Raw genomic sequence first — 14,224 nt, 5'->3', positions numbered from 1 at the left:
GTCAGAAACCAAGAACTATGGATTTTTCCATGCTTCCACTTCAAAGAGTATCTATCTGTTACTGATGTTTTGAAGCACAGGGCTGCAAACTATGGCCCTTGGGGTCCGCCATCTATTTTTGTAAGTGAAGTTTTACTGGAACACAGTCAACACCCATTGCTTTCCATATTGTCTATGGCCACATTTGTACTATAGTGGCAAAGCTGAAGAGCTGGGACACAAGCCTAAAATATTTACTATCTGACCCTTTCAGAAAGTTTGCTGACCCTGGTTCTAAAGTCCTGGAACTATCCAGGTTTTTACAGCAGTAGCTGCTGTTGTCATTACATGGGAGGCTGTCTAAGGGAAGCTCAGCATGGAGTTTTGGGCCATGCTCACCTGAATTTAAGGCCCAGCTCTACCTCCTCCTAGATATGTGGCCTTGGATCTTGCTAGCATTGTGACCTTGTAACCTTGACCTTCCTAAGCCTCGGTTTCCTCCCCTGTAAAATGGAAATAATGATAACAATAATTGCTTCACATAGGGAATTTATGAGAATTAAATAAGAAGTGTATTTAAACCATTTAGCTCAGTGACTGGCACAGCTATGGTGAAAAGTAGCAATAAAATAAGAACAAAATTAAATTGGAAAAAAGTTCCTTAGACCTGGAACAGAAGACTGGAAATGAGGGCAGTGTGTAAGGAAGGTGTGGGCTGAATCTGGCCACATGGGGTTTGGATGGTGAAGATTAGGCTGAGAAAGGTGGATGCTCTGGCAGGACAGGGGCCCTGAATCCCTCTCTGGGCCCCTGGGGAGATTGCTTAAACTCTGTGAGCCTCAGTTTTCTTATCTGTTAAATGGGAGGGTGATAATCATAGTGTCCACCTCCCCACAGCTGTTGGAGGATTGAATGAGATGATGTGAGTATAGCATTTAGCTCAGTAAGGGGTAGCTCTTGTTATTAAAAATTGTGTTTGAAGAAGGGACTCGGGCAGATGTCAGCAAGTGAAAAACCAGAGGGAGGAGAGATGGGTCCAGGTTGACAGTGAAAGAAAGAATAAATCCAGTTTCAGGCAGGAATCGTGAGATGGATCAGGACAGACATACCATCAGAGCCTCTGCCAGAAGCTTCCTATTGCACAGGCCCTGACACATCTTCTCCATCTTCTTTAAGCAGAGGGCATACATTGAAGGGAATGTTCCAGACCCTTTGGTCTCTTGGAGACATGACTGTGAAGCTAGTTTTGCAAGTAATTTCAATACTGACATATTGAAGGAGTTTTCGTGGGAGCCTAATTTTCACGAAGACTTGCCATTACTTACAGAGTCTCTGTTGACCTTGACCTTCCTGATCTTCCATTTATAGTGGTAGCTGCCTTCCCTGGTGCCCCTGGGCTGCCAGAGTCTATGTGAGTTGGAAGGCGGAAAAGGTTTTAAGGCAGGAGATCAACTGTGCAATTGTTAAGATAGACATTCAGCAGTCTCTTTAGACGGATGGTTGATTAAAAGGTTATAATACCATTCCTGTTCTCTCATGTACTGGGTTGTGTTCCACTGGAGTAAATTAAGTTTGAGACACGTAAATATCATTATAAAGACTAGACATTACAGTTGGCTTGATGTTCTTAACCGATCCCCTGACATTCAGCCATGCCTTTAGATTAGCTTAATTGAAACACAAGAGATCAGAACTTAATTAGAACTTAATTGGACTGCTATATTAAACATAGCTGGCTTAGTGGCTGTGATAAACTTCACTTGGAAATTCTTTCCAATACATCTCTGAATATATTTTGGGCACTCAGAGTATAAAGTTAATGATTTTTACTGTAAGCAGTTTTTGATATGAGGTTTATTGTTAGCAGTAAAAAGTAGTATGAACTCAAGAGTTTGTTTCAGCTGGATGTGTCAAGTATGCAGAGCTAACGTTCCCATATTTGCTGGTGTTAACTCCTTGAGGCAGGTCCTTCAAGTGACAGAAAACCCCATTCTAACTGACTTAAGTAGAAAAAGATTTTTTGTTTATTTATGAAGACAAGAGGGCCATGGGGAGATCTTCCTTTACAGCTTGATCTGGGGGCCCAGTGATGTCTTCATGACTTGGTTCCCCCTCTGTCTCTTGATTCTGTTTCCTCTGGCTTGGCCCCACCCTCAAACAGTCCCTCCCCTGTGGCACCATCCCACGTTTCATAAGGCTCAAGGGTAACAGAGGAAGAGAAAGTCTCTCCCAGAGTTCCTCTCTAATCCAGCTGGCTCAGGTCAATGACCTACTTTGGAATCAACCCTTGGAACTAGGGGGATTTAGTGGGCTGTTAGGCAAATGGAAGGAGTCTTACCCAAGGCACACAGCTTTAGAGTTGGGAAGGGTGGACCCCAATAGGAACTCAGGGCACTGTTACCAAAAGAAGGCAGAAGGGATACTGGGCAGCTATCTTGGCTACAGTTCATTATGTTTCAACTAGCAGGAAAGTGGCTTAAATAATAAAGGGGATTTACTGGCTCAGGAAGCTAGAAACTAGAAGTTTCTTTTTTGTTGTTGTTGTTGTGGTGGTGGTACACGGGCCTCTCACTGTTGTGGCCTCTCCCGTTGCGGAGCACAGGCTCCGGACGCGCAGGCTCAGCAGCCATGGCTCATGGGCCCAGCCACTCCACGGCATGTGGGATCTTCCCGGACCGGGGCACGCAAACCCGTGTCCCCTGCATCGGCAGGCAGACTCTCAACCACTGCGCCACCAGGGAAGCCCAGAAACTAGAGGTTTCTGAGATAAAGAAGGAAGGCTTCAGGATTGGTTTGATTCAGGTGCTCAGTGATATAATTGAAAACCTGGTTTTCTTCTGTCTCTCTGCTTGGCCTCTTATAGAGTCAGCTTTATCCTTAAACTGGCTTCCCTCGAAACCGTAACACAGCAATGGCCACTGTCCTAGGTTTTGCCTCAGCCAGAAGGAGAGAATGCTCAAGCTCTTTCAGAAAAGCAAAGCCCCAGAAGCCCCAGCACATCTCCTCCCACATCTTATCACTCTGAAATTAATTACATGTGCATCCTGAGTCAGTGAATCCCTTTGGTCAGGATGAATGTGGACCAGATTGGTTTCGGTGTAGATGGCAGGTGAGGTGGGATCATCTGGACTGCCTTATCAGGGTTCACACCCGGAGCTAGAGATGGGGTTTATCCTCTATACTCATCACTGAATTAATAACCACAGTGGGCCATGCCCTACTCATTTCTTCATCTCTAGCATTTAGCATGGGGCCTGGCACATAGTAGATCTTCAGTAAATTTTTACTGAACAGGGCCAAACTGGAACAGTGTACCTTGCTTAATTTGGAAAGAAATCAAGAGTTTTATACATGAATAAAATGATGGCTGAAAATAAACCTTATCTCAGCTTTACATACAGATTAAATGCAGAGTCTGGATAGAGGTGATAAGACTTTCCACCTCTTTCCCCATCCTATCCCATGCAATGTAAAATTTTCCCTTTCGCCTTTGGTTGCTCATCAAATTCCATTACAGTGAAGAGTTTTGTAAACAACAGTTGGTATCGGTAAACTATTTCTAACTCCTGATAAGTCCTTTGATGATCTCATGGCATTAAAATTTTCTACTATGAATAATTCAGTAAAACAAAGCCTTTTTTTTCTTTTTATATTCCTTGCCCATGTAATAGTCATTTATTCTAGTATTTAAAAAAAATAAAATACCCGAATATCTTTTAAAAAGTGCAAGGACTCTGGTCAGTGAAGGAAGAAACTCCACTTCCTGGCCTTGACTAATAAGGGAAATGAGAAGTACCATCAGCTTTTGTTTGAAAAAAATTTCTAAGGAGTGGAAAAAACAGATTCTTGCAGGAAAGGTGTGGTAGAATTACTTTAATGTTACTTTTTTAAACCAAAACCACTTTTAGAAATGGCCACGTGGCTCATGCTGGAAGTCTTGGTCAACATTTTGTGTTACAAGTCCGTATTTTTAACTTCTTTTGACAAGTATTATTTTTCACTAATGAAATTCTAATGCAGTGGTGAAAAAAGTGAACCCGTTTGAAGTTGGCTGTGATAAGCATTTTGGCGTCTGGTTATCGTGCATGTGTGTGCTCATTCCTAGGATTATAGTTATTGTTCATTTTTGTCATATTTGGGTGGGAGGGGCGTGGTCTCGGGTATCTGGAAATTTCTTGTGGGGAATATCTATGTGGGAAAGGAGGCCATGACATTCTAAGTGGGTGCCATGCCCACAGCCATAACTACAGGCCCTTGTCCCTGCTTTGTCCATGTCCCCATCACTCTGGCCACAAGTGACTGAGCCAGGAATAAGTTTCAGGCCCTGTGGGCAGCCTCTCAGGGACGGCAAGTGGCTGGGAAATGGTCTGGCATTGCTCTGCCCAACAGGGATGGTCCATCCTGGGTAGTGTCTGATCAGCCCAATCAGATTCTCCTGTCTGGGGCGTGAGGATGTCAGACAACAGAGAGAAAGGGCAGATCATAGTGTGGGTAGAAGGGGAGAAACACCAGAGACAGGAGAAAGCTTGAAAAGCCATGAGTCAGCAGACCTCAAAGCAGAGAGAGGGGGAGAAAGAACCAGTTAGGAAGAACTGTTGCTGGGTCACCAAGCTACTGGTGGACGACTCTGGCTAACCTGTCCCGTGCCTGGACAGCTGTGGACACTGGTCCGCTTCTTCCCGAGACCTGGCTCTGCCCCTGGTGAGAGGAATTCTCACATTCCTTCTACCTTTACAGTAACCCCTGTGCTAGGTTATATTATTGTTCAAAAATATTTGTGGCCTCTCCCTAAGGGAAGCTTGACCACGGCTTTGGTCAGTGGAATGAATGGACGTGTCATTTAAAATGTGCTTTAAGAGTCAAAGCATAGTTCGCCATATCCGTGTCATTTGCCGTGACAACCAGCAACATTTCAGAGAGAGGCTGCCCTGTCAGCCTGAGGCCCAGGGCAAAGATCGCATGGAGCGGAGAGCCACGCTGGTGGAAATGTTCATGTAACACGAGGGAGAAACCATCGATGACCTAAGCTTCTCAGATTTGGGGGGTGTTTGTTACAGCAAAGTCTAGCCTAAATGCACTTTTGAAAAAAGCCCAGTAACCAAGGTAACCCGAGCAGCTTTCTCTCCCTTGCAGACCCAAAGAGCCTCAACCAACACCATGCTATAGCCAGCCATGCTTCACTAAGCTCACAGCCTGTGCTTTTGACCTTGGTGGGGTGAAATTACATTAGTTACTGGAAGAGCGTCAGTGGCTTTCTAATGTGAGTTGTTCCTCTTCCCCATCTTCGGTCCTCCAGTCTGCCTCCTATACGTGTATTCGAAATAAAAATTGGTACAAAACACTGTCTGATTTCTGCCCTTTCTCTCTTTGGGGTTTGAGTCTTTTATGATTTGTTCTCCTGCCCTCAGTTTTATTATAAACTTTTTTCCAACATGTAGAAGAGCTGGAAGAATTTCAGAGTAAACACCCACATGTTTACCACCTAGATTTCATGGTTACCGTTTCACTTTATTTGCTTCATCATTATCTGTCCACCAGTCTATCAGCTCATCGTGCTCTCCACCCATCTTGTTTTCTTGGATGCACAACAAAGTTGCAGATTCATGATGACATGATGATGCCTTATCCCTTGACGCTTAGTCTTTTTCCTTTTAATTCTGGATTTTTTAAAAATTGTTTTTTAACCTCGTATAAGGTTGCCTTAACTGATCACCCTGCTCACCCAAACTTGGACATTTTTACCCTTTAACAATCATGAGCTCCGTGTATTTGTCCACATTACATAAGCCCCAGTGCCCACACTTTCTTAATCTCGCTCTTTAATTTTCTCTCTATTACTTCCTCTCTTATCTCTTCACTCACCACAACTTTTCATTTGCCTTCCCTTCTCCCTTTCAGCTCCCAGCAGATAATTTTTAAAGTAAACAACAGCTGAACAATATCCCCACTGTTCTGTGTGTCTGAGTATGCACAGCACGTCCACACTTGCCCAGGACAGAAGGAAAACACAATTTCTTCAATTTTATTTCTTTGCATCAAAATGATTAAATCTGTCTACATGACCTTCATACATCAGACCATTTGGCTGTTTTAAAAGTCTATTTAATAGAGTAAGTCAAGCTGCATTCCCTTCATAGAAGGAATCTTTACCACCAAACGGTGCAGTAAATGCTAAGGGAACAATGCATCTTTTGTAAGGAGAGAGAGAGACACTGCCATCCTACAACTGCAGGATTGTTTAAATTATTAGATGGCAATTCATGCTAGATACATATTTGCATTGTTGTACAAGTATTTTCTTATTTTGGTTAAAGATAGCTGTTCAAGGGGAATCTTATTCTTGCAATGCAGACTTAGAAGACCCCATTACATGGTCTAGTACATTTAATTTTATTACCATGGCCAGCAGTGTTTCAATTTTTTAATAAAAGGCTGTCAGCAGTGAGGTAAAAGACTGCATCTCGAGCAACTCAGGCACCAGTATTTTATTTACTAACAGCTATAATAAAGCTTTAAGTAGCACTTTCCTTTTTGGTGAGAATCAATTTTACAACAATCTTTTTAACCTTATTTAAGCTTATAAAGCTAATTTGGCTATTTCAAAGTAAAAGGGGAAAAAGAAAAAAAGAAGAAGAAAATATTTCTCCTAATAAATAAAACATTAGGGAAAGAAAGTGAAGAGAAATTGTCCAGAATTTATTAGCAAATGCCTACTTATAAATGTCAGAATTCTTGTGCATGAGTTCCTTCTTGCTTTTTTGCTTGAGAGTTGAATGGTGAGGTCATTCAGTCACTTACTCACCACCCATTGATCACCTACTCTTTGCCAGGCACTCAAGCACTGGGAGCATAAAGAAAAAGAAGACACATCCCCTGTCCTCAGAGAATTTATAGTTTGATAGAGGAAATGGGCATGTGGGCTGGCAGTTAGGTTACAGTTACATCTGAGGTGCTATGACAGAGGGACACACAGAACTGGCGGTGGTGGGAGGCGCTTACTCTAAACTGAAGAGGGTAAGAATGCTCAAAAAGGCTTCCAAGAGGCATCTTTTTTTTTTAATAAATGTATTTATTTTATTTTTGGCTGTGTTGTGTCTTGGTTGCTGCGAGTGGGCTTTCTCTAGTTGCAGAGGGCAGGCTTCTCACTGCGGTGGCTTCTCTTGTTGCAGAGCACAGGTCCTAGGCGTGTGGGCTTCAGTAGTTGTGCGCAGTCTCGAGCGCAGGCTCAGTAGTTGTACCACACTCTCTGCCTTAGGAGGCTGATTTTATGGTTCATATCAACCAGGCTCATTTACTCTGTTGTTGGGTCCAGCCACTGGGAGGTACCAGCAGGGGATCCGAGAGAGGGAAGAGAGAAAGGCAGGGTATAATGGGTTGAGCTGTGTCTCCTCCCAGCCCCTTTGCCCCCAATTCATATCCTCCCACACTTCAGAAAGTGACCTTATTTGGAAATTGGATCATAGTTAGTTAAGCCCAGCCACTCCTGAAGTACACAACAACTCATTGCAATGAGAGTGAACAAATTTGGGGTTCTATTAGTAAGGAAGAAGAGTAGACCACCAATGGCAGATTCCTAACGACATTGTGCTAGACCCTGGATCCAGCTATGCCTGAAGCCAAAATCCCCTGGACCTTTCAGGTCCATGAGCCAATATATTTCCTTTTTTTACTCAGCCAGTTTGTGTTGTTTATTGTTTGCAACAGTAAGAGTTTTAGTTACTATTCCTTTCTTCTCCCATTGGCTAACTCCCTTTGCCTTTCAAGATGCCTCTTGGGGGTACACCTGGAGGGGCAAAGAGAATTTCCAGCAGAGTCTGTCTTGCCTTCATTCCTGAGAAGGATCTCTTCACATGGTAACTAACCAACGACTGGTTCTTAGCTACTGCTATTTTAACAATATTTATTTATTTATTTAGCTGCCTTGGGTCTTCGTTGCTGCGCATGGGCTTTCTCTAGTTGCGGAGAGCAGGGGCTACTCTTCGCTGCCATGCGCGGGCTTCTAATCGCGGTGACTTCTCTTGTTGCGGAGCACGGGCTCTAGGCGTGTGGGCTTCAGTAGTTGTGGCACATGGACTCAGTAGTTGTGGCTTGCCGGCTCTAGAGCGCAGGCTCAGTAGTCGTGGCACACGGGCTTAGTTGCTCCGCGGCATGTGGGATCTTCCCAGACCAGGGCTCGAACCCGTGTCCCCTGCATTGGCAGGCGATTCTTTTTTTTTTTTTTATTAGTTTCTGCTTTATAACAAAGTGAATCAGTCATACATATACATCTGTTCCCACATCCCTTCCCTCATGCATCTCCCTCCCTCCCACCCTCCCCATCCCACCCCTCCAGGCGGTCACAAAGCACCGAGCTGATCTCCCTGTGCTCTGCGGCTGCTTCCCACTAGCTATCTACCTTACGTTTGGTAGTGTATATATGTCCATGCCTCTCTTTCGCTTTGTCACAGCTTACCCTTCCCCCTCCCCATATCCTCAAGTCCATTCTCAAGTAGGTCTGTGTCTTTATTCCCGTTTTACCCCTAGGTTCTTCATGACATTTTTTAAATTCCATATATATGTGTTAGCATACGGTATTTGTCTTTCTCTTTCTGACTTACTTCACTCTGTATGACAGACTCTAGGTCTATCCACCTCATTACAAATAGCTCAGTTTCGTTTCTTTTTATGGCTGAGTAATATTCCATTGTGTATATGTGGCAGGCGATTCTTAACCACTGCGTCACCAGGGAAGTCCCATAACAGTCTTCTAAAAGGAGTTAACTGGTTCTGTTTGGGTTACAAGACACTTTAAATGAGACTAGGAGGCAGGATACCCAAGGCTCCACTCCACTGCTGTTCTGCGAGCCTTGTCTCGCATTACTCTAGGACATTCTTTCCCTTGTGGCTTACTAGCTATCTGTCACCTAGGAACTGCATTCAACTTCATGTTATGAAAACTCAAGAACAGTGCCAATAATCCAAATGGAGTTTATTTTTCCTTACGTATCAAGATATCCAGAGTAGGTCAGCCGCAAACTGGTACAGTGGCTTAAATAAGTCATTAAAGGCCCAGGTTCCTTCTAACCCCCTGCTTTTGGCCTCTTGGCTGGTAGGTGCTGCTCCACTTCCAGCCCCACATCTGTGTTCCAGACTGAAAGAAGTAGAAGGAAACTTCAAAGAAAAGGGCAGCAGAAATCAAGAAAGTAGCACTTTCTCAGAAATCCATGGGACATGTCCATTTCTATCTCAAACAGCAGAACTATGTCATATGGTTGTCCCTTGCTACATGGGAGGCTGGGAAATGTAGTTTTTCCCCTGGACTGATTGTCATCAGGTTTCTGGTAATAAGGTTGAAGTGGAGAGGGGCTGATGGGTGGGCAGCTGGCAGAGTCAATGCACTGGCCTACGGCACCCAGACCCGAAGTACTGCTATTCTGAGGATCTGAGTGGACTGGGGGAAAGCAATAAATATATTTACTCTGAAACAAGGTCTAGATTTAAATAAATCCTTCTGAGATAAATCCAAAATGCATGTAATAATCCTCCTACTATGTGCATTGTCTTTTAGTAGTCCCTGCTAATATAGTCAGAATATATGCTTACCCCCAAGATGACTAGCGAAATGTTGTCAGAATTCTTTACATTGCCTGAGTTATTGTTTGTTGATGTGCCTGTAAACCTCACCAAGGACTTATGCATATTTCATCTAACACAAGCAATCAATTAACCCCTCCTCCTTTGTCCAACTTAAACATGGGGGCAAAGAATATAATTTAATTCTCTCTTCTCTCTTTAGAGGAAAAGAACCAAATTCATTGCCTGTGATTTTCTGACCGAATGGTTATACAAGTAAGTTTTTCATGTCTTTGAATATTCCATGACCCTAAGGGTTCAATAGTGTTAATTTGCCAGCAGAATAGCAACAATTGACTTGAATTCTTGCTTATTGTTTTCTTGTGAATCAAAACATATGGCATCGTGACCAGTCAGAATCCAAAGAGGATAGGGGAGACATTCACAGAATTCTTCTCCATTCCATTTGTGGAAGAGTGGCTGAAACTGCAGTAAGTAATGACACAAGGCTTTGAATAATTTATTCCTAACTTGAAGATTGTGTTAACGATAGTTTCCTCCAATCTATGAGAACTAACTCATGTAATCCATCCAGGACCCTGGATCAGTTAAGTATGTGGCTCTTTTCTCTGGTTATTTTTATTCTAGGCTAAGGGCATCCTATCCATGCAGTGATTATTCAAGAAGCACTTCAGAAATAAAATAGAAAACTTAAAAAATTTTCTTATCCTAAGTAATTCATCTCTCCATTCTCTCTTCCTCTCCTCCTAGCCCTAAAGGTCATTATGTCTCAGGAAATACGACTAAACTTTTCTAAATATTACTTTTTAGTTATATGCATCATTTACATTTAAAATATTAGAACATGGGCTTCCCTGGTGGCGCAGTGGTTGAGAGTCCGCCTGCCGATGCAGGGGACACAGGTTCGTGCCCCGGTCCAGGAAGATCCCACATGCCGCGGAGCGGCTGGGCCTGTGAGCCATGGACGCTGAGCCTGCGCGTCTGGCGCCTGTGCCCCGCAATGGGAGAGGCCACAACAGTGAGAGGCCCGGGTACCACAAAAAAAATAAAAAATAAAAAATAAAATAAAATAAAATAAAACATTAGAACAGACAGATGAAGTTAATACTCTCTTTGACTGTCATTCTAATCTGAGTTTTCTCTCCTCACAGAATTAATCAGCTTGGTCTATACTGCATCCTTCCGTAGTCTTAAAATTAGTTACTTAATTATATAAAATTAGATTATATCATACAAACTTAGTAGTATTACTTTATGTGAACTGTTTATCATCAATGATATAGCAATAATAATGGTGACCACTAACATTTATTGAGTGCTTGTATCACGAGTCTCAGCATTTAACACTAGTGAACTAACTTGATCCTCCTAACAATGCTGTTACCAGCCCTATTTTGCAGATGAGGAAATTTATGCATTATCCTGCAACTTGCTTTTATTTGACTCAAATACATGCTTTTGAGGTCTAGCCATGTTGATTCAATTACATCTAATTCATGCCTTTGATAGCTTTATGGCATATGTCATTTCTAGATTTGCATAATTTGTTCATTCATACAATAACTGTTTATTGAGTACTACTGTATGCCAAACATCATTCTAGGTGCTGGAGATAAAGCAGTGAACAAAGTAGCCAAAACTCCTAACTTAATGGAGCTTATATTCTGGTGGGGGATGGTAGACAATAAGCAAGTAAGTGCTATAGAGAAAAATAAAGCAGAGAGGGGAGAATATAGAGTATTGACGGGACTTAATTTTATATAGGGTAGTCAGGAAAGACCTCACTTGGAGGATGACTTTTTTTTTTTTTTTTTTAGTATTTATTTATTTGGCTGCGCCGGTTCTTAGTTGTGGCACGTAGGATCTTTGTTGCTGTGTGCCGGATCTTTAGTTGTGGCATGCAGGATCTTTGTTGCCATGTTTGGGATCTTTAGTTGCAGCATGCAGGATTTTTGTTGCCACGTGTAGCATCTTTAGTTATGGCATATGGGATTGAGTTCTCTGACCAGGGATTGAACCCAGGCCCCCTGCATTGGGAGCATGGAGTCTTAGCCACTGGACCACCAGGGAAGTCCCTGGAGGATGACGTTTAAGCAGTGATCCACAATTTTAAGCCATAAGTGGAAGAAAGACAACTCAATTTAGAGAAAATAATATTTAACTTATTTCTTTGAAAATATTTTCACACCAGCCCTTTGCAAGGGCAATGTCAGGAAACCGAGGCACTAGGAAATTAAGTAAGTTTTGTAAAATCCCATATTAAACAGAGTAGAAAAAAATGAAATTAGACCCTTAGCCCTCAAATGTCACATCTTTTGCTTAAATCTGCCCTTCTGGGGAATGCCAAGTTGAATAGACCCTTGGCTGACTTTCTCAATTTTGAGAGTTTAAAAGAATTCAGGTATTACCAGTTTTTAAAAGTGTGAGACTACCTATACATTGGAAAGAGAACAATATTGGAAAATCTTGCTTCCTATTAAGCTTCTAAGCCTCTGCCTAATTTTGTCTACTATGAAAATGGAAAGCCTATAATTTATAGATTATAAACGATTAATAAGTGAAAGATAAGCATATTTCTCCAGGTTGAAAATGAAACATTTTCCCACTTAACAAAAACCAATGAAGGGACTTCCCTGGTGGTGCAGTGGTTAAGACTCTGCGCTCTCAGTGCAGGGGGCCTGGGTTCGATCCCTGTTCTGGGAACTAGATCCCACATGCATGCTGCAACTAAGAGTTCACAAGCCACAATAAAGGAGCTCTGGAGCCACAACTAAGGAGCCCACCTGCCGCAACTAAGACCTGATGCAACCAAACAAGTAAGTAAATAAATAAATATTTTTAAAAATACCAATGAAGAAGAGTCTTAAAAATAAGAGAGTTTCTCTAAATAAGAGTTCTCTCAAATCCCTAGTCATTTATCGTAAAAATACCTTAATTTAAAATAGTTGCTAACTTCCGCTGGCAGCTCATGTAAATATACTGCAAAGTAGCAATAGCAAGCATTTCAGTTGGACTCCACAAGAACAAAAACACAAAAGCTCTTGCTTTAACTGGCATTTTTGTTCTCTGCTTCCATTACCTTTCGAAGAGATGCCCCGATCATGATAAAAATGTAAATGATACTAATCTAATTTGATGCAATAAATATTTATTGAACACCTACCAAATGCAATGCAAAGAGCTTGGTGCTGTGGAGAAAACAGAGATGAATAAAATATGGCTCTGACCCTTGGAGTGAGAGAGATGTGTTTACAAGTAGCTGTAGTTTCTGTAGTGAGTGTTGTAAAACAGATGTTAATAAAGCATTAAAGGGAAATGGGGATGCACAAGACCATCTATGCCCCACTCCACCACTGGCCTGGAGCCAGTCAGGTTGGGCCAGTGCCCAAGCTGGTTGGTGCCCAGATTTGGTCTTGAAGAGGCAAGAACTCAGGTGCTCTATCCTTCTCGAGAATGCTCTTGAACAGGGAGAGCAGAGAGGCAAGCAGAGCAGGAGCCAAGAGACCATCTCTAACCCATGTTGCCCCAAGCCTACTGACATCTATCTATACCCGGTAATTCTTTGTTGTGAGGGGCTGGCCTGTAGGATGTTTCACAGCATCTCCAGCCTTCCCCCACTCCACACGCTAGTAGCACCCCCTGTGGTCCTCACCATCAAGAATGTCTCCAGATACTGGCAAATGTGGGGAGACAGAACAATCGCCCCTGGTTGAGAACTTCTGATTGAATGCAGAAGGAAAAGTGAGAGGAAATCTGAGGGGGAAGGGAGAAAAGCTGAGAAAGTTCACAGTGGGTACTGTCATTCTGGTCATTCATGTGGATGTGAAGGCATCTGCTGAGAGGGAGGCCCAGGTTCTGGAGGCTTGTGGGGGAGGGGAGGAGGCTGCAACAGCTGCCACGGTGAAACCATAGGGAATCAACTAGGGATGAGTAGGGATGGCCCAGCTGATGGCCTGAACTTGTGATGCATATAAACAGCCTGCTTATGAGATTATTTCCAGCAACCCTGGAAAAGAGGTGGAGAAAACAGATGTTTGGGTAAAATCAGTGTTGAAAACTGGCAAAGCTAATATAGTAAAAGGTCTAGACTAGGCCCAGAGGATTGCCTGAGAGCGAGAAATTTCCCTCTACCCTTCTAGGTTCTTCTGGACAGTATAAGGATCAAATTGACCTGAGACAGATTAACAGGAGAAAATCAAACAAAAGTTTAATAACATGTATACATGGGAGAGACCCAGGAGAACTGAGTAACTCACCAAAATGTCTGAAACCCACACCTTAAATACCATCTGCAGTTAAAGACAAAAGAGGATGTTAGGGGTAGGGACCTGAGATTTCAAAGGGGAGGAAAGCAATTGCCATGAAGATGGAAAAGCAAATGTTTGGTAAATAAATATTGGAGGGGCCCTGCGGAAACAGTGGGACAGAGAGCGGACTCTGATCTCTAAGTTTCCCCACCACGCCCAACCCACATTCTTTGCCGATATCTCTAGTGATAACTCTATTCCAGGCACAGGCCCTCCATCTAACTTCTTTTTAGGCAGTTAGGAGGAAGGTCAAAATTTCTTCCTGAGTCTTTTGGGCCTTGATTGTTTTCAGCTTGAGATAATCCACATGGCAAAGAGACATTTTGGGCGGCAAATTTTGTTCCCCTACAGGATCTTAAGTACAT

General features: G+C 42.8%; 1 protein-coding gene across 7 annotated transcripts in view; it reads left to right on the top strand.

The window, feature by feature from the left end:
* Positions 1–14,224, top strand: part of IQCK (IQ motif containing K) — a 130,683-nt gene that overhangs the window by 32,514 nt on the left and 83,945 nt on the right. For 4 of the 7 annotated variants that reach the window (XR_014296125.1, XM_082645644.1, XM_082645641.1 and 1 more), the window contains 2 exons: positions 9,755–9,807; positions 9,945–10,022. The exons of 1 other annotated variant lie outside the window; for it this stretch is intronic. Coding sequence is in view for 5 of the 6 variants with exons in the window: in XM_082645644.1 (XP_082501770.1) it covers positions 9,755–9,807; positions 9,945–10,022 (131 nt within the window). In the remaining variant the exon portion in view is untranslated. The remainder of the gene's footprint in view (positions 1–9,754; positions 9,808–9,944; positions 10,023–14,224) is intronic. 2 more of the 7 variants (XM_082645642.1, XM_082645640.1) reach the window with 1 other exon arrangement.

The sequence above is a fragment of the Mesoplodon mirus genome, assembly GCF_964341445.2.
Source record: "Mesoplodon mirus genome assembly, chromosome: 15".
Lineage (NCBI taxonomy): Eukaryota > Metazoa > Chordata > Mammalia > Artiodactyla > Ziphiidae > Mesoplodon > Mesoplodon mirus.
Note: the sequence above shows the minus strand (reverse complement) of the source record. Positions and strands in the feature narration are given on the sequence as shown.